Source organism: Acomys minous (assembly GCF_964271855.1).
Source record: "Acomys minous genome assembly, chromosome: 7".
NCBI classification, from domain to species: domain Eukaryota; kingdom Metazoa; phylum Chordata; class Mammalia; order Rodentia; family Muridae; genus Acomys; species Acomys minous.
Window position 1 is genome coordinate 17,592,398 of NC_140488.1, and position 25,217 is coordinate 17,617,614.

The 25,217-nt window shown below is 38.9% G+C and overlaps 1 protein-coding gene across 5 annotated transcripts in view; it reads left to right on the forward strand.

The window, feature by feature from the left end:
- FGF13 (fibroblast growth factor 13) overlaps positions 1-22,974 on the forward strand; it is a 511,366-nt gene extending 488,392 nt beyond the window's left edge. For all 5 annotated transcript variants that reach the window (XM_084789203.1, XM_084789202.1, XM_084789206.1 and 2 more), the window contains 2 exons: positions 17,858-18,056; positions 21,491-22,974. In XM_084789203.1, coding sequence (XP_084645329.1) covers positions 17,858-18,056; positions 21,491-21,627 — 336 coding nt within the window. In that variant the 3' untranslated portion in view covers positions 21,628-22,974. The remainder of the gene's footprint in view (positions 1-17,857; positions 18,057-21,490) is intronic.
- Positions 22,975-25,217: the final 2,243 nt, after the last annotated feature.

The window sequence follows — 25,217 nt, forward strand, 5'->3', positions numbered from 1 at the left end:
GTAAGACAGAAATCTCTTGGACAGAGTCAAGTAGATTGATAAGATCTATGCTATAATTTAGTATGTTACTACAATTGTAGTTTATTTGATATTAATGGCCAACTAACACAGTTAAATTAGATGTTGTCAAAGAACCTGTAAATCCCTCTTCATGTAGCCTCATTAGCATTGGTTTGTTCCAAAGCCAAAGAGTGGACCTTTCACTTTAACCAAGCATTACAGACCTTTTTTCTGTAGGTTACAATGGAATTGGCAAGAAGATCATATTCAAACTATCCCATCCACATTGCTCTAAGGGGGAAAAACCAAATACATTCATTTAACTCAGTAGTACAGCAAAACCAACTCCTACTGAAATGAGTCAGAAACATATTCATCAACCATTGTAAGCATATTATGCCTTAAATGATGGTACAGTGGCCTAAAGGAAGTAGAAACCTTCCTAAGCATCTAATTTACTACTAGGTTATGACTCAGGCTCAGAGAAAATTGAAGCTATTATTGCTTATTCAAAATACAATAAACAACTGTGGTTAAATACTGACTCTTTTTAAATGATTTAACGCTGCTAAGAATATATATATATTAGAGTCTGTCCCCACTCTCCACACAGCTGTGTATAATGTCCTGTCCATTGGCTAGATCTGAGTAGGAGTTCAATGTTTACTGTGTGTATTGTCCTTGGTTGTTGCAGTAGTTTGAGCAGACCCCTGTGGGTCCGTATCTGCCTGTCATGATGTTCTTCTTATAGGTTTCTAGGACCCTCTGGGTCCTTCTATTTCCCCATTCTCCCATACTTGTCTCACCTAGAGTCCCAATAGGAGGTCTTTGCATCAATCTCAATCTCCTGGTAAGTGAAGACTTTCATGAGACATCCCTCCTGGTGACACTCAGAGAAAGAATAGGCAGGCTACCAAGATGAGACTTGATAGGCTGACCATATGGTGGGGGAGGAGGTCCCCTTCTGTCACAGACCTAGGGGAGGAGAATATGGTGAAAGAAGGAGGGAGGGAGGAATAGAAGGATACAAGTAAGGGGATAACAATTGAGATCTAATCCAAATAAATTAATGAAGAAAAATATATATGTCCTCAAACAATTGCCTCTTTAACATCAATCTCTTTGTCTTTTCATTGGAGTCATACATGTCTTTACAAAACTAAACATGCCAATTACAATAGCTTGATAGCTTTTTGATTTGTAGCGTCTCTTTTTAGTTCTACAAAGTGGGTAAGTCGTTACCACTGGCCATAACATGTGGAGTTCTACCAAAAACTGAAGGTCTGTCAGTGGTTCCTCAAAGTCTTCATACAACCCTTATTTTGCTCACTTGGTTTATACCCCAACTGTTCCTTCTTTCTTTGTATTTTCTTTGGCAGATATTCAGTTTCTTGTAGTAGGTCTGGATTACAGAACTTATAGCTTCAATGGTATGACTGTATGTGTACATCATGATACATACCCTTCAGAAAAATGCGAGTGTCAGAATGCAGTTTAGAAAAACCAGTGCATACATTTGACACTTTCTTGACTTGATTAAGTAACAGCATCATAAAATGGTATATAGAATAACTAAACTCAGACAGAGGTGAAACTGTTTAACAAGAAACAGGATATACAGGCATTCCTAGAAGCTCTGGCCCTCCATACATATCCCACACTGATTTGTCACACCAATTCCTTTTGGAGTCAAGAACCTTTACCTGATTTTATAGAAGTGGAGAAAAAGTAAGGTCTTCTGAAAAATCATTACTTTGGTTGCAATGAGCACAGGTACACTTTTATGAACCATTGGGATCAGAGTGTAAAGTTACAAATCTGTGTTTCTTTTCCCCAATAGTAGACTTCAGAGGAAGAGGAGTTAGTATGTGATAGGACAGGGAAGAGAAATCTTGCTACTAAACCCACACTACTTTCCAGTTGCTGTCCTAACTGGGTCAGAAAAGGAAAAGGATATACATTGACTATACGCTATTTTCTTTATGATGGATACTTTTCTAGAGTAAACATCATAGAGTTAAATAGATAAATAGAGTAAGCAAACTCTATTTCTTTTCATTAGAAAGTAAATTTTAGAAGGACTGCAAGAAGCTACATGGGGAAGTTTAATTCCGAAGACTGTTGTTCTGAACACTTCATTGTTCAGAAATGTGTTCTTTGTGTTTTCCTGATGTTGCAGGATGTCATAGAGATGATGGTGATGGTCCAGCCACCTCCCTGACTTAGCACATCTGCAAACTTAAAACATGACAAGCAATCCAAATGCCAGTGCAGTCCATGAGTGTAGGTGGTGCTGTTTACAATGCTTGAGGCTATATTCTTTTATATATCAGACACTGACACTTAGAAGAAGTTGCTGTGGAATCAGTATGAACCATAAGCTCAGACATAGTGGCACATGCCTGAAATAACCAGCATTGCCAAGGTGGAGCTGTGGTGTCCGTGAGGACAAAACCAATAGGCCATTTACTGTGAAACCCTCTCTCAAAAAAATTTTAAATAGCCAAAAGACTAAATATAAATGTATTGTGAGCATTTAATGTTTAGTCCCCCTAGTTATCTTTGAGGTAATATATACAGTGCATTTGCCAGGAAAGATTTTTCATCACCAGCCATCTGGTAAAAATTAGTCTGAGATAAATAATTTAGTTTCCTTCTGTTCAGATACAGTTTCACTACCCTCTTCCTTGATGGTGTGAAAAGTCTTCAGAAATAATCAATCGGGAAAGTGCTTTTGCATTCCAGCCAAAGCTGAGCCTGAAGGTTTCTGACATGCTGACGTTTGACTCTTTTTTTTTCCTGTGCTCTGCGAAAAGATGAGGTGCCAATTATTAGCAAGGAGCCTCCGAAGAATCGCATGCCTGTTGGCAGTCTCCGCACAAGCACACTGTCTGCTAAATCACAGAGTGGGGAACCATGACATGAAGCAGCATAGTTGTTCAAGAAGTGCAAGCCATTTCTTAGGGTTAAAGATTAGTAATGCAAGCATATGAAAGAAACTGAGTAGCGATTAGCTGCCTATTCCTCATTCCTTGTGAGCCAGTGAGTCTATAACCATATTGTTTATCCCAGGCTTAAAGAATTGTACTTCATCAATAGGAGGTGTGTTTCCATTCAGAATAGGAAAAGAAATGTCTGCTACTTTTTGCTCTGGCCTTATTTCTTCAGTCTAGATTGAGAAGAGGAATGTCATGAGAGGAATGTCAGAGATCAGGTACCATATTGATGAAGGCCCTGTATGCAAGACTATGGAATATAGATTTTACCTTGTGGGCAGCAGGGAGCCGTTAAAAGATGTTGGGCAGGAGAGATGTTTAAAAAAGGACTTTGTTTTGTGCATGATTGGTATAAAAGTACAATGATAAGATATATTAAGGGAGTGTTACAGTTTTGTTCTCAGCATGAATATTATTGGAAGATTCATCTCTCCTAGCTGTCTAGTTCAGCCTTTATAGCATGCGGCTTTTGGAGCCAGCTCTAACAGTTTCACAGTAAAAGAGCAAAGTAAGAAGTGATCATGTGCATTTAATTGTAAAGAAAGGACATTTTATTGACCAAGATCAGGAAATCAAAAAGATGCCTGTAATATTATTTGTTATTTTGAGTTTTGTGTTTCTGTTAAGGTTTAAGTGCTCCTAACCCATGCAAAGATAATTTATGCACCTTGGATTCACACGCAAATGTTTGAATGGTCTATACTGTTGAGCATGAATGCTGAAAATTACTCTAAATTGGTAAGAGTTGGGCAAAGCTTACAAAGCACTAGTCATTCTCATACGTTCTCATAGTGTACTTTATTTTATATTTTCAACTACATTTTTACTTAACTAACAATATTAAATGTATTTATGTATTATAATTTATTCAGATTACACCCTGATTGTTTTCCCCTCACTTGTAACTTCCTGTTCCCACCCTCCCTCCATCTTCAGCTCTATTCCCCTCCCCTAGACCTCTGACAGGGGCAGCGCTCCTCCCCCACCATGGGACCACAGGTCTCATCTGGATAGCCTACATCCCCTAAATATTTGAATTTTTGACTAACATATTTTGATAAAGAGTATCACTTGTCTATTTTGAAAATTTAATGTTGACAAACACCTTTTAAAGATACCATATTAAGATAAAATGTTGCAGTATGTCAGAAAATAAGAAGTGTTTTAAAACTGAGCAACTAGGACTTTTTTCATGAATATTGCACATTTATTCTCTACACTCAGAGAAAGCAGGTGATCAGAGCTGAGGCATCACTGCAGTGGTTTCTACATAACCATGGTATTACGTGTTCTAAGAATCGACAGCACCATAGTAATGGCAGTTTGTACACAAAAAGAGAGCCATCGTCTTACTTATTGCAACACAGTGACACATCTAAGTGTTTATGTGTACCTTGTAAAAACATGATTCTCTTTATGGTAGTGATATTCATATTTCAGAATGTTTTGTTTTAATTCACTTTTTAAAGATTTTGGGCCAGTACATAGTTCTTTAAAAGACGTGGTTTTCTTGTTTGGCTTGTTTTTAGAGGCGGATGGATGTTGCATACGGGGAAGAAATAGGGTTACTTTTGTATCTGGCTCATATGCAGATACTGCCCGATCCCCGAGCACAGCTAGTTTTCTACAGGAAGTAGAAATATTTGCCGACAGAGAGGAGACAGCTTATTTTCCTACCTTCTCTATGAAATCTTGGCCTTACAGGATCATAGAATTAGGAGAAACAAATCAACAGTCTTTGTATTTCATCCAACTTTCTCTGTATTCTGTTTCTCTCCATGGGTTCCTTATGCACACTAGTGAGAGTTTGTGGAGATTACCTTGCTTCACTCCGTCACTTACACCTGGGCCTATACAAGGTAAAAGCCTAGTTGTATTCAGTAATGGTGCTGTAAAGTCACTCTAAAATCTCTAGGGTACATGAGAAGTCACTGAAGAAGAAAAATCCCATATCCGCTGAAATACTTGGTTGAGGTTTTTCAATAGAAGAATGGACTGTTCTTTGCATGGGTTAGGAGAATGTTAAGCAGACAGATTTGCATGAGGTAAATGCAAAGCTGCTCCCTGTTGTGGCAGTTTTCCTTGCTTGCTGATCTGTATTAAAACTGTTCCTTTCCTCTGGGACCCTGGTCCAGCTCTACAGATCGAGTTGCCTTAGCTTAATGGCCTGTTACTGGTCAGCTCCTGCTGCCTCACAGTGAGTTCACCTTCCACTGGCAGAAGTTGCTTCTCTGCTCTGAATTTCTGGCACAGCTGAATGTTCCCGTGCCAAAGCCACATTCTAATGTGTGAGCATTTCTTGTTTTATTTCTTCAACATACACACACACACACACACACACACACACACACACACACACACACACACACACACACAGAGCTCTTCAGAGAGTAATTTTCTTTAACAAATCTACCCCAAATCCATCATAATCATTACCTTTGTTACCACTACCATCATTTAACTGTTCCATACCTGTCACCAGAACGCCATAACTGTTCAGATAGTCGTAGGGAACTTCAAAAGTAGGCACTGATGAAAGATACGGTATTGTTAATTTTTTTCCTTATTGTTTTTATTAGTCAGCTACATTATGAAAGGAGAACCGGTGACATGGCAATTTAGAACAGAAGAAGTAAGATAATAGTGCTGTACTTCTTGCCGCACAGTAATTAACAGGAGACACAGAAATGTCATTTGGCCCATTAGTGCTGGATTATTTCAGAAATCCCTTTAATATCATATTGCTTGCTGATTCACGGTCTAATAATTTTAGTTTTACAATCTTAAGGCTTTTTAAGACCTAAGCAACCTTGCACATTGTTACCTTTGCCCTGAAATCACCACTGAAATTAATGTATGGGGCATTAACCCTTCACAGAAATGGAAAGGGCCTCCTATAGTCCAGTTATCTTTACTGATAGCCAGGTTTCTTTTATAGCCATTTCAGGTTGACAGTAGGCTGGACAAGATGGTGTCTTTTTGGCTTATTCTGCAAGCTGAAAGTGAAGGCAGGAAAGGAATTCTATGGTCCCTGAGTAGTGGCTTGCCATGTCTCTTCCATCCTTGTGGTGAGGCACAGGATGTAGATCCCCTCTTGTAGATAAAAGTCAGAAAACACATTAATTACCTGCAGTCAGAAGCCAGAGACTAGAAGTGAACAGATGTTAAAATTGTATATTAAACATCTGGTTTGGTCTTGCTTAATTTTTCTGATGTAGTGTCGCCCTATATAGCCCTGGCTGAGCTGGAACTCGCTATGTTGACCAGGCTGGCCTCAAAGTCGCAGAGATCTGCCCGGCTCTGCCTCCTGAGTACAATGTTACTCCCATTATTTAACTTTTTTAAAGAAATTATTTACTTTGTGTCTCTGTGTGAAAGAGAGAGTATGTGTATGTGTACACATGTATGTGCTACCCCGTACCTACTATTTGAATGAAGTGTTTTTAGAATTGAGTTGATAAAGAAATGACTTGGTCTGGCAAGATGTCTCAGTGAATAAAGGTGCTCTCTGTACAAGCCTGGGGACGTGAGTTCAAATCTTAAAACACACTTAAAAGTGGAAGAAAAGAACCAACTCCTGAAAAGATGTCCTCTGACCCCCACACATGCACCACAGCATCTGTACTCTCCTATTAACAACAATAACTTAAAATATAATTACTTATCAATGCCTCCTGTCTTGTTTGTTTTGTTATTGTTTTTCCTTACCTTTGAAGTAGAGAATTTTCTCAGAGTAGAGAAATGAAGATCAAAACTAAGAGGTATTAAAGGCCTTGAGATGGCTCAGAAAGTGAAGGAATTTGCCACCAACCAAACCTGATAAACCAAGTTTGATCTCTAGAAGCACATCTTGCAAGGAGAAAAATGAATTTCACAAGTTGTCCTGTGACCTCCATATGCGCGCGCACACACACACACACACACACACACACACACACACAGACACACACAGTAAACAAACAACAGAAGTAATTAGGAAATGTTATGCAAAGTAGCAGCAATCCAGTGTCTCTTGTGACTGTTCTCCCTCTCTTTACAGGGGAGGTCTTTGTGCTGTACCCTCCCATACTGGGTTTGGTGTTTGCAGTAGAACACACACTGTAATAATTTATTTTTCAGCAGTCATTGCTCTTGTTTAGCACCGCTCTCCTACATGTGCAAGCAGGACTATACGGAATCTTTTTGGTAAATCTTTGACTAAGGAGATTCCCAGTTATTCTAAGCTATAGGGACTCCATGCAATTTAGCACAACCCCTATGCAGCACAATTCAAAACAGTGATTCCAACAGTTTCCCGGAATATCCAAACATTCTGTACACCTATCTTGGTATGCTTTCCTTTAATAGGCTATCCACATCCTTTCCAGTTTATATAGGAACAAATAACTTTCTCCATTTCCCTGCTGGCTTGTTGGATCTCTGTGAAATTCTTCAGAACTCTTAGACTTTAATTTTCATGCTGGAGCTTGCAAGAACTATTTTAAAAGATTCGACCTACTAAGCTTGCTCTCCCGCTGACTACAAGTCCCTAAGAGGTCATTATTTTGCAAATGGACTTAGATCACATTCTGATGTTATTACAGAGAGGAGCATTGCCACAAATTAGAAAGCACCAAGCACCATGGTAAAAGAATGCCAAAAAAAATGCCTAGACGGGACATTTTACTATCAGAAAACATTTCTGATACTATTTCTTAAAAGACAATATCTTTAGCTAGCTTAATACTCACTTGGTAGCTCAAGGTGACTTTGAACCCATGATAACCCCACAGCTTCAGCTTTCCAAGTGCTCAGCCTACAAGCATATTCCAGCATGCCTAACTCGTCTCTGATACTTGTTATTCACCTTCCAAACATGTAAGTTAGGGCCTGGACAGATGGCTCAGCCATGAGTGGGTGTTCTGCTCTTTCAGAAGACCTAAGTTTGTTTACCAGCACTCATGAAGGATAGCTCACAGTGCCTCCAACTCCAACTCCAGCTCCATGGAGCTCATTGCCCTCTTTCTTCTCCCAGGGTTCTACAGTTAAGAGCACATAACCACACAGACATACACACAATTAAAACAAAATATATCCTCCTAGTCCCACCCTCTATACCTCTTTCCCCCTCCCCTATTCATCAGAAAAGGGGAGCCCCTTACCCACCCACCACAGCTTATCAAGTTGGATCAGGACTGAGTTCATCTCCTTCTCCTGGCTGGCAAGGCAGTCCTGCCAGGGGGAAGTTATCAAAAAGTAGGCAGCAGAGTCCAGGTCAGAGACAGTCCCCACTCCCCTTGCTAGTGGACCCATATGAAGTCTGAGCTGCCCATCAATTACATCTATGTAGAGGACCTAGGTCCAGTCCATGCCTCATCCCTGGTTGGTGCTTCAGGGCCCTGGTTATTTGGATCTGTTGGTCTTCTTGTGGAGCTCGTATCAACTAGGTTTTTTCCCTTTGCTCTACTTTCTACTAGACTTTCTGTGCTTCACCCAGTGTTTGTGAGTTTCAGCATCCATTTGGATCCACTCCTCAATGGATCTTCTCAGAGGACAACTCTGATGGGGTCCTTTCCACAAGCATAGCAGAGTATCATCAATACTGTCAAGTGTTGGCTCTCTTCAGTGGGGTGGGTCTTGGGTTGGGCCAAGCATTATTTGGATATTCCCTTAATCTCTGCTCTGTCTGTTGTGTCTTTATCCCTGCATGTCTTGTAAGAAGGCTAAGTTTGGGACCAACATTTTTGTGGGTTAGTTAGTGTTCTCCTTCCTCCACTAGGAGTCCTGTCTAGTTAGAGGACTCCTTCATGACCCCTGCTACTAGGTGTTTCAGCTATAGTCCCACTCACATCCTCCCGGAGTTCTATCCTGTCTTAGGTCTCCAGCTTGTTATAGAGATGCTCCCATCTACAGTTTCTCTTTTCTCTGCAGGCATTCTGTCCTCCCATTCTTGCTCTCCCCAGGTCTGATCTCCACCCTCATTTCTCTTTGGGTTCCCTCTTCTACCTTGCTGCCTCTCTTCAACCACTATCACTGCGTAATAAAATAGAATATATACCATTCTTTATGCAAAATTATGTCTATCCTCGGGCACCTAATTGTTTTGACTAAATACTCTATATTCTGCTGGAAATTTTGGACCAGGAAAATACTGTATTGGACCATTCACCCAATCTTGAAGACATGTGGGTCATCTTGCTTTGTCAAAAATATCAACAGGTTGCCTTTATTTTACACTTTACTGATCAGAGTTAAGAATTGAATGAGGCCTTAGAAACATGTAATTTTAATACATTGGTAAAAAATAACCCACTAGCCTTTGTAACAGGGGAGTTTGTTTTCCTTCTCTTTTATTTCTAGCTTATTATAGTGTGTTTTTGTTTTGCTTTGCTTTGGTTTATTGAGATAGGATCTCTCTATGTAGATTAGGCTGGCCTGGAACTCAGAAATCCACCTGCCTCTGCATCCTGAGTGCTGAGATTAAAGTGTGTGTCACCAGGTCTGCTTGTGGTTTTTGTTTTGATTTGTTCTTTTTTTTAAATGTTCAATCTTTTTTGAAAATTACTTATTTTATGTTATATGAGCTGTCAATACTCCTACCAAGAGCCAACCACCATCTAATAAATCCCCCAATACCTATCTGTTCTTACATTTTAGTTGGTTGAATAATCACAGCTTCTTAGAACAAAGCTGTAAATGAATTCTGGAACTAAAATATTGTATGTAAATCCTCATTGACAGGTCTCGTATTGTTCTAGTTTTTATTAAGGAAGAACTGTGGGGGAAAAGCACTATGTTGCCATGTTTTGTGAAGTGAACCTAGGGTAAATTACAGAACCCATGAAATATCCTGGAATATAAAAATGACATCAAGACAGCTGAGCAGGATTGGTACACTCCTTTAATCCCAGCACTTACTAGGGAGGCAGAGGCAGGTAGATCTCTGTGAGTTCAGGCCATCCTGGTCTACATAGTAAGTTCCAGAACAGCCAGAACACAAGAACACAGAGAGACCCTTTCTTAATAAAACAAAAACAAAACAAAAAAATTACATCAAGAAATTTTGTTGTAACAGTATGAAGCAAACAAAAACAAAAACAAAAAAACAAAAACCCAAACCCTGTGTGCATACAGTTAATCATAATTTACATTTGTTTTTGAATGCTTGCTAATTACCATGTGTACTTTTAAGTTACTTTGTGGCATGGGCGTTTAGAAGGCCTAATTAAATGCTTCTCTCTCTCTCTCTTTTAGTGCTGTGGATTACAGCACTGCAGCCATTTCAGGCTGCTGCCGACAGAAACAAAAAATGAAAGGAGACAAAACAGTTTCCTGAGAACCAAGCTTTGAGAACACTAAATGCAAAGTATAATTCATTTGTAGCCCTAATTTTGGGTAGAATATATATTTTCTATATTAGTAAAAGGCACATAGGTATCTTATTCCTGGAAATTGATTCTAAATGAAAAGAGACTCTGAAAATGAAAGAATCTAGTTTGCCCTGTTTTCCGGTCACTTATTATCAGAAGAAACACTACATTAGAGTTTCATTCATATACAGGTTCTCATTGGATCCCCAGGCAGGAACATAGAAAGTTAACAGGACTGGTAGACTTTCCCATCATTTCACAGACAAAAAAAAAAAAAAGACAAACCCATTATAATTTAACTGAAATTCTTAGTTATTTGGACACACAGAGACAAAAATGTAACTATGTATGCATGTCTCTGTTACGGGCACCTCTCTTTAGTCTTTCAGCTTAAGTATTCATATGTCTTTATAAATTATTTTTAAGTTTTTTTAACTTTATGCTTATTAGTGTTTTACCTATGTTAACATGTGTGCACATGAGCCTGGTGACCACAAAGGCCAGAAGAGTGCGTTGGTTCTCCTAGACCTGGAGTTATATATAAGCACCATGTGTGTGCTGGCGACTGAATCTGGGTCCTCTGCAAAAGCGGTATGAGCTTTTAACTGCTGAGCCATCTCCTCAAATACACCACTCGGTCTTTTTTACCCTCTTTTGTCTTCTTCCTCCCCGTCTCCCCTTCCAAGCTGTGAAAATTGAGTTTATCAGGCTAGGGAGATTTTTTTTTTTTTTTTTTTTTTTTTTTGTAAAATGCCTGCTATCTAAGTGTGAGGACCTGAGTTTGGGTCCTCATTACCCATGTGATCTGTGGTACCCATGTAAAGCCAGGAGGCACCATGTGTATTTCTAAGCCTAGCACAGGAATTGGGTGATTAGAGGTAAACAGATCCCTGGAGATCAGTAGCCAGGCAGCCTGAGTTTATAGGCCCAGTGAGAGAAGCTGTTTCAAAATAAATAAGTAGAAACAGTGAAGGAAGACATCCAACATCAGCTTCTACCTCACCACAGACACTTTGTACATACCCACACAGACATGCACATATAACACACACACACACACACACGCACACACGCACGCACGCACGCACGCACGCACGTACGCACACACGCACGCACGCACACACGCGCATGCACTTCATCTCTAGGCTCCTTTCCTCAATTTATCACTTACTGTTTCTATCCTAGTAGGAAAGTGCTGACTTGTCAGGTCTCTCCTATAAAATAAATAGCTTTCTGTTTATTAGGAAGACGTCATGCTACAATTAACCCTCCCGAGTTTGTGCAAGGCAGCTTCAAAGGTCTCATCATATGATATACTTTACATAAATTTTAACGTCACATCTGTATAGATCATCTGCTATAAGACAGGGCTTTATACATAAGCTGCTCTCAACTACCTTAGTCCAGTGGGGTTTTTCTTTTCTTTTTTTTTATGATTGAAAAACCATACTTCCTTTATCATGAATTAATGCATTTGCTTGGCTAGAGAGAACAATGTGTTGATTCCTTCTTCCTCAACTTCTTCCTTACCACACTTTGAACCCAGTGATAATGAAATTTATTTGCCTCAAATATACCCAGGGACAGAACATCAAAGCAATGGATATAATAATTAGTCCTGGATTTTGAGACCCCTGATAGAAGAGAAGCCTACCTAGGGAAGATAGGTAGTTTCCTTGTCGCCCCACGGGTATAATTTATATTTTAAATTTTCATTTACTTACAAAAGAGCTGAAACTCTGATTTTAATCTATTCATGATTTTCAATAAGCTGGGGAATAACTTATATACACAATCAGACCTACTTAAATAACCTGCACATTTTAAATCCAGAAAATTAATTATCATTAGAACATGGTTCAGGATTAGATGAATGACCCTTGCTAGTGACAGCAATTGCTAAACTAATTGGAGGATTAGTCTGCTGAAAATGTGCTGGAAGATAGAAGGGGAAAAGAGGTCACTGGGAGCACTAAAGAGAAAGCAAAATCTATTAAAATGTTTATAGGACTTTCTGAAAAAAATCATGTTTCAGGGATGTTAACAGTGTGTTTCTATTGATGTCCATACATAAATCTCTAAACTATTTTTATTTTCTGTGTTCTGTACTCCCTCTTTTTAAAATGTCATAGGCGTGTTACACAAAATATATTGAGAAACATTAGCCTATATCAGCATGTGTGTCCTTGATGTAACACACATAGGTGAAAGGTGATGACAGTCCTTGCTACCCAGGTTTAATGTTGCCGGTTTTTGTAGCAACCACTTCAGTAGATAATTTTACTCTTCCCAGATCCAAGAGTATCTATGCAGCCTACCTAAAAATATGTTGTGGGGGCTAAATGTGTAAAAAGGACATTTACAGTCTACATGCTAGTCCTTGCTGCTAGTCCTTGCAGCTTCCTATCCTGCTGAGATACAGCCACAGATGTAACACTGTCACCTTGCAGTGGCATCATAGTTTAACCTACAAGAATATAGTGGCGGGGGGGGGGGGGGGGGGCAAGGGGCAGATAAAAACGCTATTATTATGGCCTGTGTTTGTCAAATTGCTTATTTTAATTATGAAGGTATTTAATCTTGGTGAGTCTGTTTAATATTGGAGATGTGTTTATAGAGCCTGACTGACAAATGTATGCAGAGAAATTAAGCTTTGTTGTTTTAGCTCATGGTTCCTGATGACACAGCTATAAGCCCTGTTGGCCTCACTTTACAGCAGCTACTGTTCTATCCCAAGCCTCCTTCGACCAGGCTCCAGCTCCAACATGGCAAAGATACTGTACTGTCTCCATACTTTGCCATTGTGACTGAAGCAACAAAGGGTAGAGCTGCTTCTTTAGACTCTAAAAGGTCTTAGCAGTTTACACTACTCTCAAGGTTTGTGTTCTTGGGCAATGTTTCTGGCACACCATTTGATCTTGAGGTTACTGTATATGAATTCTGGATGACTCATTGAGCCTTACAAAGTCTATATTGAGTCCTTATCTGTCCTAATAAGAGCAGATGACCCTTAGCTTCCTTGGCTGTAAATATTCCCTAGTATGCTTTATTGATGTATTAGGGTTTCTAAATAATTTCATCGTTTTTGTTATGTCAACCTCCAAAAAATTATGTACTTCTTAATAATGTGGTAAAGTGGGTTTGGAAAGAGAACTGTTAGATATTACTCTTGTATCTATGTGTTCACTAAATGTCAGTTCCTCATTCTTTTGCCAAAATATGATCATAAAAACTAGCTGGTATACATTCCACTATAGTTAAGAAGTTTAACATTCACCAAAAGGAAACAAATCTTGACCTTGTAAGGGAATCAAATAGACTTCCTAGAAACTGATCATTTCATGAACTAAAATATTATTTATCTAACAAAACATGTATGAGCATAAGAGGTAAACAATATTTAAGAGCAATCAATATATTAAAATTTTAAGTTCCAAACTGCCTTTTAGTTTACACTCACATCAACTAATTCCTGGAATCATGCAAGGGATATGTGATATTGTTAACTCATAGACCCATTTTGATGGCTGATATTTATCTACTGCCTTTTTCATCCAGAGCACAGCTATTGCTGCCTTCATTCAGTTCCTCTTTTCTGTCAAGACCACTATGGTACCTTTTTCAGGGTAACAGTCAGCAGGCCGTCACAATCAATCAAAGTAAATTTGTTCCTTGATGTACATCCCACAAGGTTTCCTCAAAATAGGGCTTTCTTGGCTTGGGCCAAATACAATTTCCATTATTTATACTTATTTGTATTGATGCTATGTCCTAAGGAAATGCAACTGGACACTTGTCCCCTTTGTTGGGCTCTTCTGCATAGAATGGGATGCTAATGTTTCCTCATTTTAATAGAATCAAGCCTCTTCTGCCTACTCATTCTAACACAGGATAAAAATGACAGTGTCACACACAGAGAACAGAACACTCCTTTGGTTGCTTCAACATGTTTTTTTTCTTTTTGGCCTCATTTCTTCTCTGCTGAGCATTTGAGTCCAAATTTAGTAGGAATGACTAAGAAATTGCCAGGATGTGACAGAGCATTCAGTTCATTGAGTCCTTCCTTGCCATTTTCCAATAGTTGTAACAATTGCCAAGACTTCCTCTTAACATCGTAGGTGCCACATTATTCTTAACAGCTGTTAAAGCACTCATGCAAGATCTGTCCATGCAATGCCAGCCTCCTTATAAATATCGCTGATTTTATTCCGTGGTATAAAGGAAATTCCCTGCAGATGTTTTAGAAACTGATACTCTAATAAGTCATGTAATTCCAAATATTTAGTCTCAATCACTGAAATCCATCATTCATACTAATCAACTGGTCTGCAATGAGCTAGGCTACATGACCTGTCATTGTTGTGGGGGCGTGGCAGCATGGGTGTAAGTCAGAAGCAATTCCCCTGACCTAGATAGAGCAACTAGGAGTAGATAGAGACTTAATCTGTCCTGATTGGGAGAAATCACATATAATTCAAAGTGAAATTATATTTAAAGTAGGTCTTGAGGGATGAGAAGAAAGCTAGCAGGCCGAGAAAGGGACGGATAGGTTACTAAAGAAATGAATGGCATTTGGAAAGGCATGTGTGGTTTCAGTGCTGGAGGACCAAAGAATGATGACTTTCAAGGAAACATCCAGTCACTGCTTGCTTGTTTTATAGGCAAGGTGAAGTCATTAAGGATTCACGAGGAAGAGAACCTTAGTTTAGGAAAGCAAACCCACCAGGAGAACAAGGAAGACAAATTAGGAGTTTCTTAGAACAGTCTGCTGAAGAAATCCTAAAGTCATACACCAGAGCACTGGCTTTAAGTATGGAAGGTAAAAGCCACAGGATCCTGAAATAGGATAGGAAGGAATGCAAATGTCCAAATTGCAAGCGAGTGCAGTTTGATAGATGCTAGACACTAAAAGAAGAATGGAGAGCTAAGTGGGGGATAGAATAAGTGTTGACTTCCGTTTCAGCTATTGCTCTTTTATTTCCATGCTGAATTCTTTCCTATCCTTCAGGGCACAGATAAAATGATCTCTTCTGTCTCTGTCTATGAGAATGTCCTTAGTGCCTGTGTCAGAATTAAGTCTGATTTCCTCCTCTCTTCTCAGACAACACAGTTTTGAGACTCTTTCTGTAATTATGGCAGTATATACATTTTATCCTCTAGTCGTTTGCCTGATCCCTTCAGATACAGAGTAAGTTGAGGCAATGCATTAATTATCTACAATTTTAAAAGTATCATTCAAGTACGTAATATACCATCTGAAAGTGTACAGGAAATTAATGAATAAATGCTATCTCACAAGACGTTAGGCACAGCATGTTTTGGAAACCTGACTTGGAACACACATTGATCCTGTCTACTCATTCTGCAGTTGGGAATATTTTGTTCATATGGTTGAACAGTGTCACCAAACTTGTTCAACTGCATCATTCACCAGATTTACTTGCAAATGCTTTCTGACTTTTTATGAAAGGAAATCTACTTTCCAAGGATGAATACTTTATCCAAGTATAAATCATCAGATTTAATTCACCAAGAACTCCAGAAAATTTCCTCATCACTAGAGAAAATGTGGAGATTTTTCATCAAATATCTTTGTAGGCATACTTTGGCTTTCTTTGTGTTAGAGAAAACCCCACAAAGAGAAATTTTCAAAACCCATAAATAGAACTCTTTTAAGTTTCTGCCATGTGACAGTTGCCCCATAAGTACATTTTTGCTTTAGTAGGTTGAATTTGCATGAATCCTCAGAGATCTATGGTGCGTACTTAGACTGAATGATATAACCCCCAAAGATACTCTGATTAACTGTGTTATGTAGAGCAAATAGGGGTATCAGGCATATTACTGAGTGAGGTAGGATTTAATAAAAAAGAAAATAAAACTGCTTACATGATTTCTTTTCAGAGAAATGCTTGGCTTAAGTGGCTTTTAGAATGTTTCAGGTGCTGCCGCTCAGCTGGCGTGTATGCTGAGCATGATATTAAATATGAAAATGAGGGAAAGAAGAACCACAGAGATGCTGTTTAGAAAAGATCAGTGGCCTAGAAAACATGAACATCAAGGGTTCTTTAAGAATTAGGCATAACTATCAACTGTTGTTCTTGATAATATCGCAACAACTTAGGAGAAATATCTAATAATATCATAATTGAAATCTCTATTCCAAGGACCCTCTCTGCTACTCTGTGAATTAGAGATTCAAATCTGTTCCTGTTTTCCCTAGTTTAGAAATGGCCACTTAAATGCATGCTAATTCTCTAGATATGTGCTTACACACACACCCAGACTAAAAGGAAGGTCACCTTTTGTCCTTGAAGACTTACATTAGAATGGCCCATTCTAAAGAAAACATAGCAAGTCCAAGTCCAGAGAATCACTCATACTCCAGGCTTCAAAGTTCTCTGGGTTCTTCTCTTGTATTTGTAGAATTCTTGTAAATTTGTTGTTACGACCTTGATTGGCTTGTAAATGTTACTTTAAGGAAACACTGAGGTTAGAGTTAAGTTTGAATTAAGATCCAATGAGCTACCAAAAAAATCAAATTTGTTTACATTGTGGTGAACAATAAGCTTTCATTATAGGATCATTTTAGACATCTAGACAGCCAGCACTGTAACACTGCTTTAAGACTCGGGCAACTGGCAACCATAACGTCTGATAACCTGAGAATCTACATCTATGAGAATTCATCACATGGCTGGTCAGAATGCTCAGCAAGCAAAGATGCTTGGCCCACAAAGCCTAGAGACCCCAATTCAAGCCCTGGAACCTAAGCAAAAATGAAAGGAGAAAGCTACTTCACAGAGATGTTTTCTGACCTCCACACATGAGCACTACACATATACCACACACATACACAGACACATACACACTCACCATATAGGAATCACACACACACACACACACACACACACATACATACACAAACACACACTGCAATACATATACGCATCACACACACATCACACATACCACACACACATCACACACATACAGAAACACACATTGCACATACACATAACACACATATACACACCACATTCACATAAACTACAAACACACATAACACATATACATCACACACATACACACAGATAATAGTATAAAAAGTAAATGCAAACCTAAATGTTCACTTTTCTTTTACTTACTATTGAGGAGAACAAAGCTCCATATAACAGCTTTATGACTGTTCTTTACATTTGTTTGCTCTTGAATTAATCTACCACACAAGTATGTGGCTTGTCCAGATCTTCCTATTGCCTACTGAAACAAAAGCCAATCACTGATCAACCGCATTTTCACTTAGAGTGTTCTCTTATAATATCACATGAATTGCCATATGCAATTTTTTTGGTTTCCAATGACAAAAATGCATTCTATTCCAATAAAATACCCTTTATAAAGATATAACAAAGTAAGTCCTGACCTTCTGGAGGCATAGTCTAACTATTCTACCTGAAATTCACACCCTGATGAGTATTGATTTTTTTTGCTTATTTACTTTTGTTGCAGGAACATTTCACACCTGAGTGCAAATTCAAAGAATCAGTGTTTGAAAATTATTACGTGACATACTCTTCGATGATCTACCGTCAGCAGCAATCTGGCCGAGGGTGGTATCTGGGTCTGAACAAAGAAGGAGAGATCATGAAAGGCAACCATGTGAAGAAGAACAAGCCTGCAGCACATTTTCTGCCCAAACCACTGAAAGGTAAATTTAATAGCCTATGGGCTATGGATTCCGCTACCCAAAAAATACCAATTTAAATAAGTCCTTGTCGTGTTTTTGCATGTGAGACATAATTCTTCCACATTAGAGCATCTATCCTTACATTTTCAAACATTTCATAGCATAAAAAAATCAAGAACAATGTAAAAAATCATGCAAACATTAAGGTATTGACCATAACATCTACTCTCATTTTAATTTACCTTATCCATAGTAACACCTTTCTTACAAGGAAGTACCTAAGTTGCAAACTCAAGATAGCTACGAACACTGAATTATATCAAAATTATGGTAGAGATTACCTGGAAGTTAGAATGTATACATCTTTAAACTTTATAGGAAAACCCCTTGGTTAATATAATTTTAAGAATTTTCATACAGTTTTTTCAGATTAATATAGAAATACAAAAGATAAAAGTATTGTCTTAGGGTTTCTATTGCTGTGATAAAAGACCATAACCTAAGACAACTTGGGGAGGAAAGGATTCCTTTCATCCTACACTTCCACATCACAAGCCGTCATTGAAGGAAGTCAGGAGAGGAATGCCACAAGTCAGAAGCAGATGCAGAGGTCATGGAGGAATAGTGTGTACTGGCTTGTACTTCATGGCTTCCTCACCCTTCTTTCTTATAGAACCCAGAATCACTAGCCAAGGATCGTACTGTCCACAGCAGTTGGGACTCTCCCATATCAATCATCAATCAAGGCTTATCTGCAGTTAGTTAGTCTGCAGGGGCATTCTCATAGCTGAGATCCTCTCTCCCCAAATGATTCTACTTTGTGTCAAATTGGCATAAAACTAGTCCCCACAATTGACTCCTTATCAACATGATACAAAAATGCATCACTACTCAACTAGAACCTTTCCTTTCTCATTTGTCCCCAAGATGACAAGTTAAATATTAATATCACAGTATAAAACATTTCAACTTTTAATATCTCCTTGGTCTTTAAATTTTCAAACATTTTAGAAGTCCAATCTCCTTAAGACATCCAACATCTCTTTCAAGTTCAAAGTTTCTCTGAAATATCTAAAGTCTCTCTAAAATTCCAGTCTTCTAAAAGTCTTTTAACTGTTAGCTTCTGTAAAATAAAAAACAAATTACATACTTTCTTACTCTAACAAGGAATAACCATAGGATATTTACAATCAAATAAAATCACAACAAATGTTCAAACAAAGTAAAAAGTTCAATGCTTGGTGTTTGGGACCCATTTATGATGTCCTGTGTTCCAAGATGCCTTGGGAGCAACACTTTTCCAGACTTGCTTTTCACAGCACACACAGCTTATCTTCTAGGCTCAGTCCAGCTCTGTTCCACAGCTGCTGCTCTTCTTGGAGAGAATTCCATGGCCCTTGCATCCACAAAATGTTGGCATCTATAGTCCACCTACACTGCACCTTTACCAGTAGCCTCTCTTGGGCTCTTCTCTTCAAGGACTCTATCCCACAGATGGTGCCAATCCTCAACATATCTCTTAGGCTATCCATTCACCATTGACTTCTCCTTGACTTTCATAGTGCAAAGACTTAACTGCTATTCATGAACACTTTGTGCCTTCACAACCAATAACACTTGGGAAACACATGTCATCAATTTTTGTTGCTAGCACAAGGTACAGCCTTGGCCACCTTTGGACCATATCTCTGTGTCTTGACTATAAGGACCCACTTCCCAGAAAATTTTTCCTCAGTGAAGCTGATATCTTTTTAATTACATCTGATTCTTTATCCCTAGCTGGCAGGTATTAATTGTCTGAATAAAGCTCAATTTTTACTTTGGTGGGTCTTAATTCAAAATTTCAAATGGCTCCATAAGGTCTTTAAGGGACAAAGTTCCCTCTGAAACTTCACGGGCCAGGTCTCCATCATCTGCACTGATCCCAGGCCTATATTCTTTTTTTAAAATATATTTTATTAATTTATTCATATTACATCTAAATTGTTATCCTATCAGGCCTATATTCTTTATTTCCTGAACATCTCATGAAGCTCTGAACACTCAGGGCTTTTCCAGTGCAAAGTTCCTAAGTTCTTCCACAATCCTCCCCACAACATGCTCAGGTCTGTCACAGCAATACCCAAGGACCTGGTACCAATTTCTGTTTTAGTTAGGGTTAGTATTGGTGTGATAAAACACCATGACCAAAGGCCAGAGAGGAACTCTGCTTACTAACTTGTTCAGCCTGCTTTCTTATAGTACCCAGGAGCTGCAGCTCAGTGGTGGCAAACCCCACTCCACTTGGTTAGCTGGGCATTCCCAAATAAATCAAGAAAATGCTACCATAGACATGCCTACTTTCCATTCTCATGGGGACATTTTCTTAACTGAGATTCCCTCTTCCCAAATAATACTGGCTTGTATTAGGTTGGTATAAAACTAGCCAGAATAAATATTAAAGTAAGCTGGGAGATAGAAATATTAGTGGGAAAACATAGACAAGAGACAGAAAATACAAACAAAACAGAAAAGATTACCCAACTGAGATTACAGTAGAAGCTTAAAATGCTATCCATCCCCTTATCCCCACATGTGCACACATGTTGAAATTAATGTCACACTATTTTATAACTTATTTTCTGGAGCCAGAACACCTGAGTTCAAGCTCTGGGTTCATTTTTCACTAACTTCATTTCTGACTTAACATTAATCGGCGAAGGCAGGAGATTGCTGCCTGTTAGAGGCCAGTCTAGGCTACTTAGTGATACCAGAGCAACCTAAGCTACAGTCAGACACTATCTCATATTTTTAAAAATGAGTGTTTTATATCTTAGCATTCTTACAAGGACAAAATGTAGTGCTGACATGTTGAACTTAATATCTATCATGTTGCCCTTTGCAAGTATATGCTGGTGATTTATAGCCCAACAATATTAATTAAATTATATTAAGAATCATACTAAATCTTCTAATCTTAAGAGAGTTTCATTTTAAAATATGATAAAAATCAATGTTTTAAAGTGAGTAAAATTTTAATATTAGGCTTTCACCATATGTTATAAACTATATTTAAACTTCTGAGAGGTTTGTTATATGTGTTTTCATTCATCCTTGCATATAAAACTAAGTGATAGAAGATAGGCACCAAAATCTCTTAAAATGGCAAGAATTCACTAAATCTAGTCCTATCCACTCTGCCAAGTACTTGTATGTTGTCTTATCAAGCAAAGTAAGATTTTTTGTCTTGTTTGTCTTGTTTCTTTTCAGTTATTAAAATTAAATATTTTGATAAATAAAAGCTGCTTATTGTATATAAGATCTTATAAAATGTTGAGATAACAAACATGATCTTTGCCTCCTGGACTTAAAATTTCTAAAGTGAGAATGCCTAGGATCTGTTGTAGAAATTTTGACCAGTACAATACATCGGTGTCCCTCTTTAAAGGTTTTAACACCCTCTCTGTGCTTTTCAGTGGCCATGTACAAGGAGCCGTCTCTGCACGATCTCACGGAGTTCTCCCGATCTGGAAGTGGGACCCCAACCAAGAGCAGAAGCGTCTCTGGTGTACTGAATGGAGGCAAATCCATGAGCCACAATGAATCAACGTAGCCAGTGAGGGCAAAACGAGGGCTCTATAACAGAACCTTACCTCCAGGTGCTGTTGAATTCTTCTAGCAGTCCTTCATCCAAAAGTTCAAACTTATCAGTGAGGTTTACCAAACACACAGGCAGAGTTCCCTATTCTATCTGCCAATAGACCTTATTATCATCCGTACTAAAGCCCCATAATTTAGACTGAGCTTGAGCAATAGAATGCCAAGCATTATCAATGAACTAAACCTGGAAGAAGGACTGCCAAATTTTCTCGTGATCTCACCTATACTTTGGGGATAACACAGCAAAAAAAATTTCACAGCACTAATGCTGATCAATTTGCTTCCCAACTAAGAAAACTTAAAAGACCACAGCTCTTCTTTAAAACAAAACAAAGTTAACTGCTTAAATGTTTTGTAGGGGCAAACGGATTCTGTGAACTGTGTTGTTTCCTTGGCTTCATGTTTTCTATCTATGCTTGACTCAAATGTGCTCTTTACTTTCATATAGTGCAACTTTATGATCTCTGAAATTCAATGGTTCTATTGACTCTGTCACTTAATCCAAATCAACCAAATTCAGGGTGGAATCTGAGTTGGCATCTCAGGTTCAAGTTAACAGTGTTCTTACGGTTTTTTCTCCCTCTCCCTCTCCTTCCCACCTTCCTCTAATTCTCTCTTCTCTCTCTCTCTCTCTCTCTCTCTCTCTCTCTCTCTCTCTTTTGTTGTTGATTAGAACTGTAGAATTCTGGTCAAGTTCTTGTGCTGTACTTTGTGCGTAGAAATTGAGTTGTATCGTCAACCCCAGTCAGTAAAGATAAGTTGAAACAAGATTATCCTCAAGTGTAGATTTCTCTTAATTCCATTCGTGTATCACGTTAATCTATTGTTGTGGCTTCTTGTGTAAAGACAGGAACTGTGGAACAGTTGCATTGTCTTTTCTGTTGTTCAAATAAGAACTGTTTCATCTGTACATGTACAAGTCCTCCTGTCATTGTATTTGGCACGTGAACATTGTGTACAAGGAAATGTTAAGACTGGTTCCCCATAAACAACATATATTATACTTGCTACTGGAAAAGTGTTTAAGACTTAGCTAGGTTTCCATTTAGATCTTCATATCTGTTGCATGGAAGAAAGTTGGAATCTTGGCATAGAGTTGCATGATATGTAAGATTTTGTGCATTAATAATTGTTAAAATCTGTGTTCCAAAAGTGAACATAGCATGTACAGGCAGTTCTCTGCCCTGTGCACAAAAAGTTAAAAAAAGTTGTTTAATATTTGTTGTTGTATACCCAAATACACACCGAATAAACTCTTTATATTCATTCAAAGAAAAAAAACTTCAATGTGTATTTATTATCCATCATGTGATATCAACTATATTAGAAATTGGATTTCAACACTAAATTTCATGGATAAGGCCACTAACTTCAGAAAAGCTATAGTGTAGACATTTATGTTCACATGAGCCCTCTTTCAAGTATGTCTCTTGGTCTTAATCTTTCAGATTGGTACTGTAGAATCTTCATTGTCACTCGACAATCAAAGTATACAAAGGTTTAAGAGCTGGCCATCTGCCTTGCGTTCACAGAGTCATTGTCATCCTTTGGCTCATTTCTCTCCTCTGTAGAGGAAAAAAAAAGCCACCACAGGACTAAATTAGCTAAAGGTCTCTCTATCTTGGGGAGTGGAAAGAAAATACAAGCATTCTTTCCTATGGATGTCTTTTATCTAGCTCCCCAGAGGGCCTGGTACCTGATAATGAAGGTTTTGGGAGTAGTCAACATGGGAAGAATGGAGCAAAGCAAAAAAAAGGGCTGTGTTTCAGAGCAAATATAACACTTACCATGGCACAAACACTTTTTTTCTGAGAGATAAAGATGTTGATTGCCAAGCCCCCCCAGGATTCCTCAGAAGCTCCTCACTGTTCCCAGCCAAGCCACCTGTGGCTCCATCTGAGGTGGTGCTCCACCGCCTTCATCTTGCCTGAGCTCTGAAGCACACCTGCAGAAGGTAAGGCTGCTTGCTGATCTTGAACTCAAGATATAAGCACCTGTAGACTCACTTTACTCTCTCTTTCTGCTTATGTCCCTTTCTCCAAGCACCTTAATTTTGTTTTTGGCTTGTTTGCATTGCTGGAACAAGTCTACTAGTGACAAAGGTATCTGGGCTTTTCTGTGTCAGAGTAGCTCTAAAAGCACAAAAGGGTCAAAATGTCTAGGAAGAAATGTGTCATCTCAGAAGACTTTGCTTTGAGCTACATTGTTTTTCATTTGGTTTTTTGTTCTGTTTTGTTGAGGCAAAGTCTTACTTTGTAACCCTGTCTGGCCTACAGCTCACTATAGTAGATTAGGCTGGCCTGGAACTTACTGCAATCCATCTGTGTCTGCTTGAAGTTGTATTTTTTAAAACAAGCAAAGAATTCAGAACTGTCTACAAGTAGTGGTAGTACTTAACCATGCTTTCCTGTATATATATTTACACATTTCTTCATGGCAAAAAGATTGGTCTTATCATATGCTTCATGAAATTTAAAAAAAAGTGCCATGGTGAAACAAAAGATCAAAAGCACTATTGCTTCTCTGACTTTCACACACATCGGGATTGCTTGGGAGGTTTAGAAGGGCCCAGATTGCTGGAGCTCACCTCCAGGGCTTCTAATTTCAGTGCAGCCAAGGCTTAGGAGTTCTATCCAGTCCCTGTGTTGTACTGAAGCTGTATGTCTCCCTCCTTGGCTTAAAACTGTGCTTGAGTCCATTCCATACTGCAGATCTGTGGCGCCCGCGCCACCACGGTACCGAGTTGGGGGCGAGGGACTGAGGATTTAACTCATGTACACACACACGCACACGCACACGCACACACACAATAACACAGCGGGTCCTTCGTGCTAAGAGAGCAGCAGCTGCAGCAGCAGCCGCGGCAGTGGTTTATTATTCTCATTTCCAGAGTTCCAAAGAGCCTTCTTACAGGCAGCAAAACAGGAATCCTCCTCCCAGGTGAAATCCCTCAAGAGGTGATTGCACACAGGGGGACAAGTCTCGAGGAAGAGAGGGGCGCTTTCTCAGAGCAGTAAACATGACTAGCTAACCAAGATAAACACAGACATGGAAGCTGCTAGAAACAGGATATGAAACAGCAAGACAGGCAGGCAGCCCAGTAGGGCCTGGTTCCTACACAGATCCTCAAGGTAAGGAAAGCTGCTCAACTTTGAACATTTCTAGGATACACAAAACTGACTACAGAGACCTACTTCCCAGAACACCTATTAGTACCAAAAAGGAGGGGTGGCCCTCAAGCTTTGAGTCAGTCCTGGAATCCCAAGGTAGTGGTTATACATTCGCATGGCTTTAAACTGACTCAAGGGAATCTCCTGAACCGAAGGCTGGTCATAGTTTGAAAAACTAATGTTCTGTGGCATAGCGCCTGATCTCCTTTTACCCCAGGGAATACATATCTAACCCTTACTCTGTATAGCACCTAGAACCAAATGTGCAGAAGAAAACTATACTTTCCTTCATGCTAATTGCCATTATTTGAAAGCAAAACAAGTTCTCCTTTCAACCAGGAGTTTTTAGGGACCTCAAGAGGGCTCCAGTACA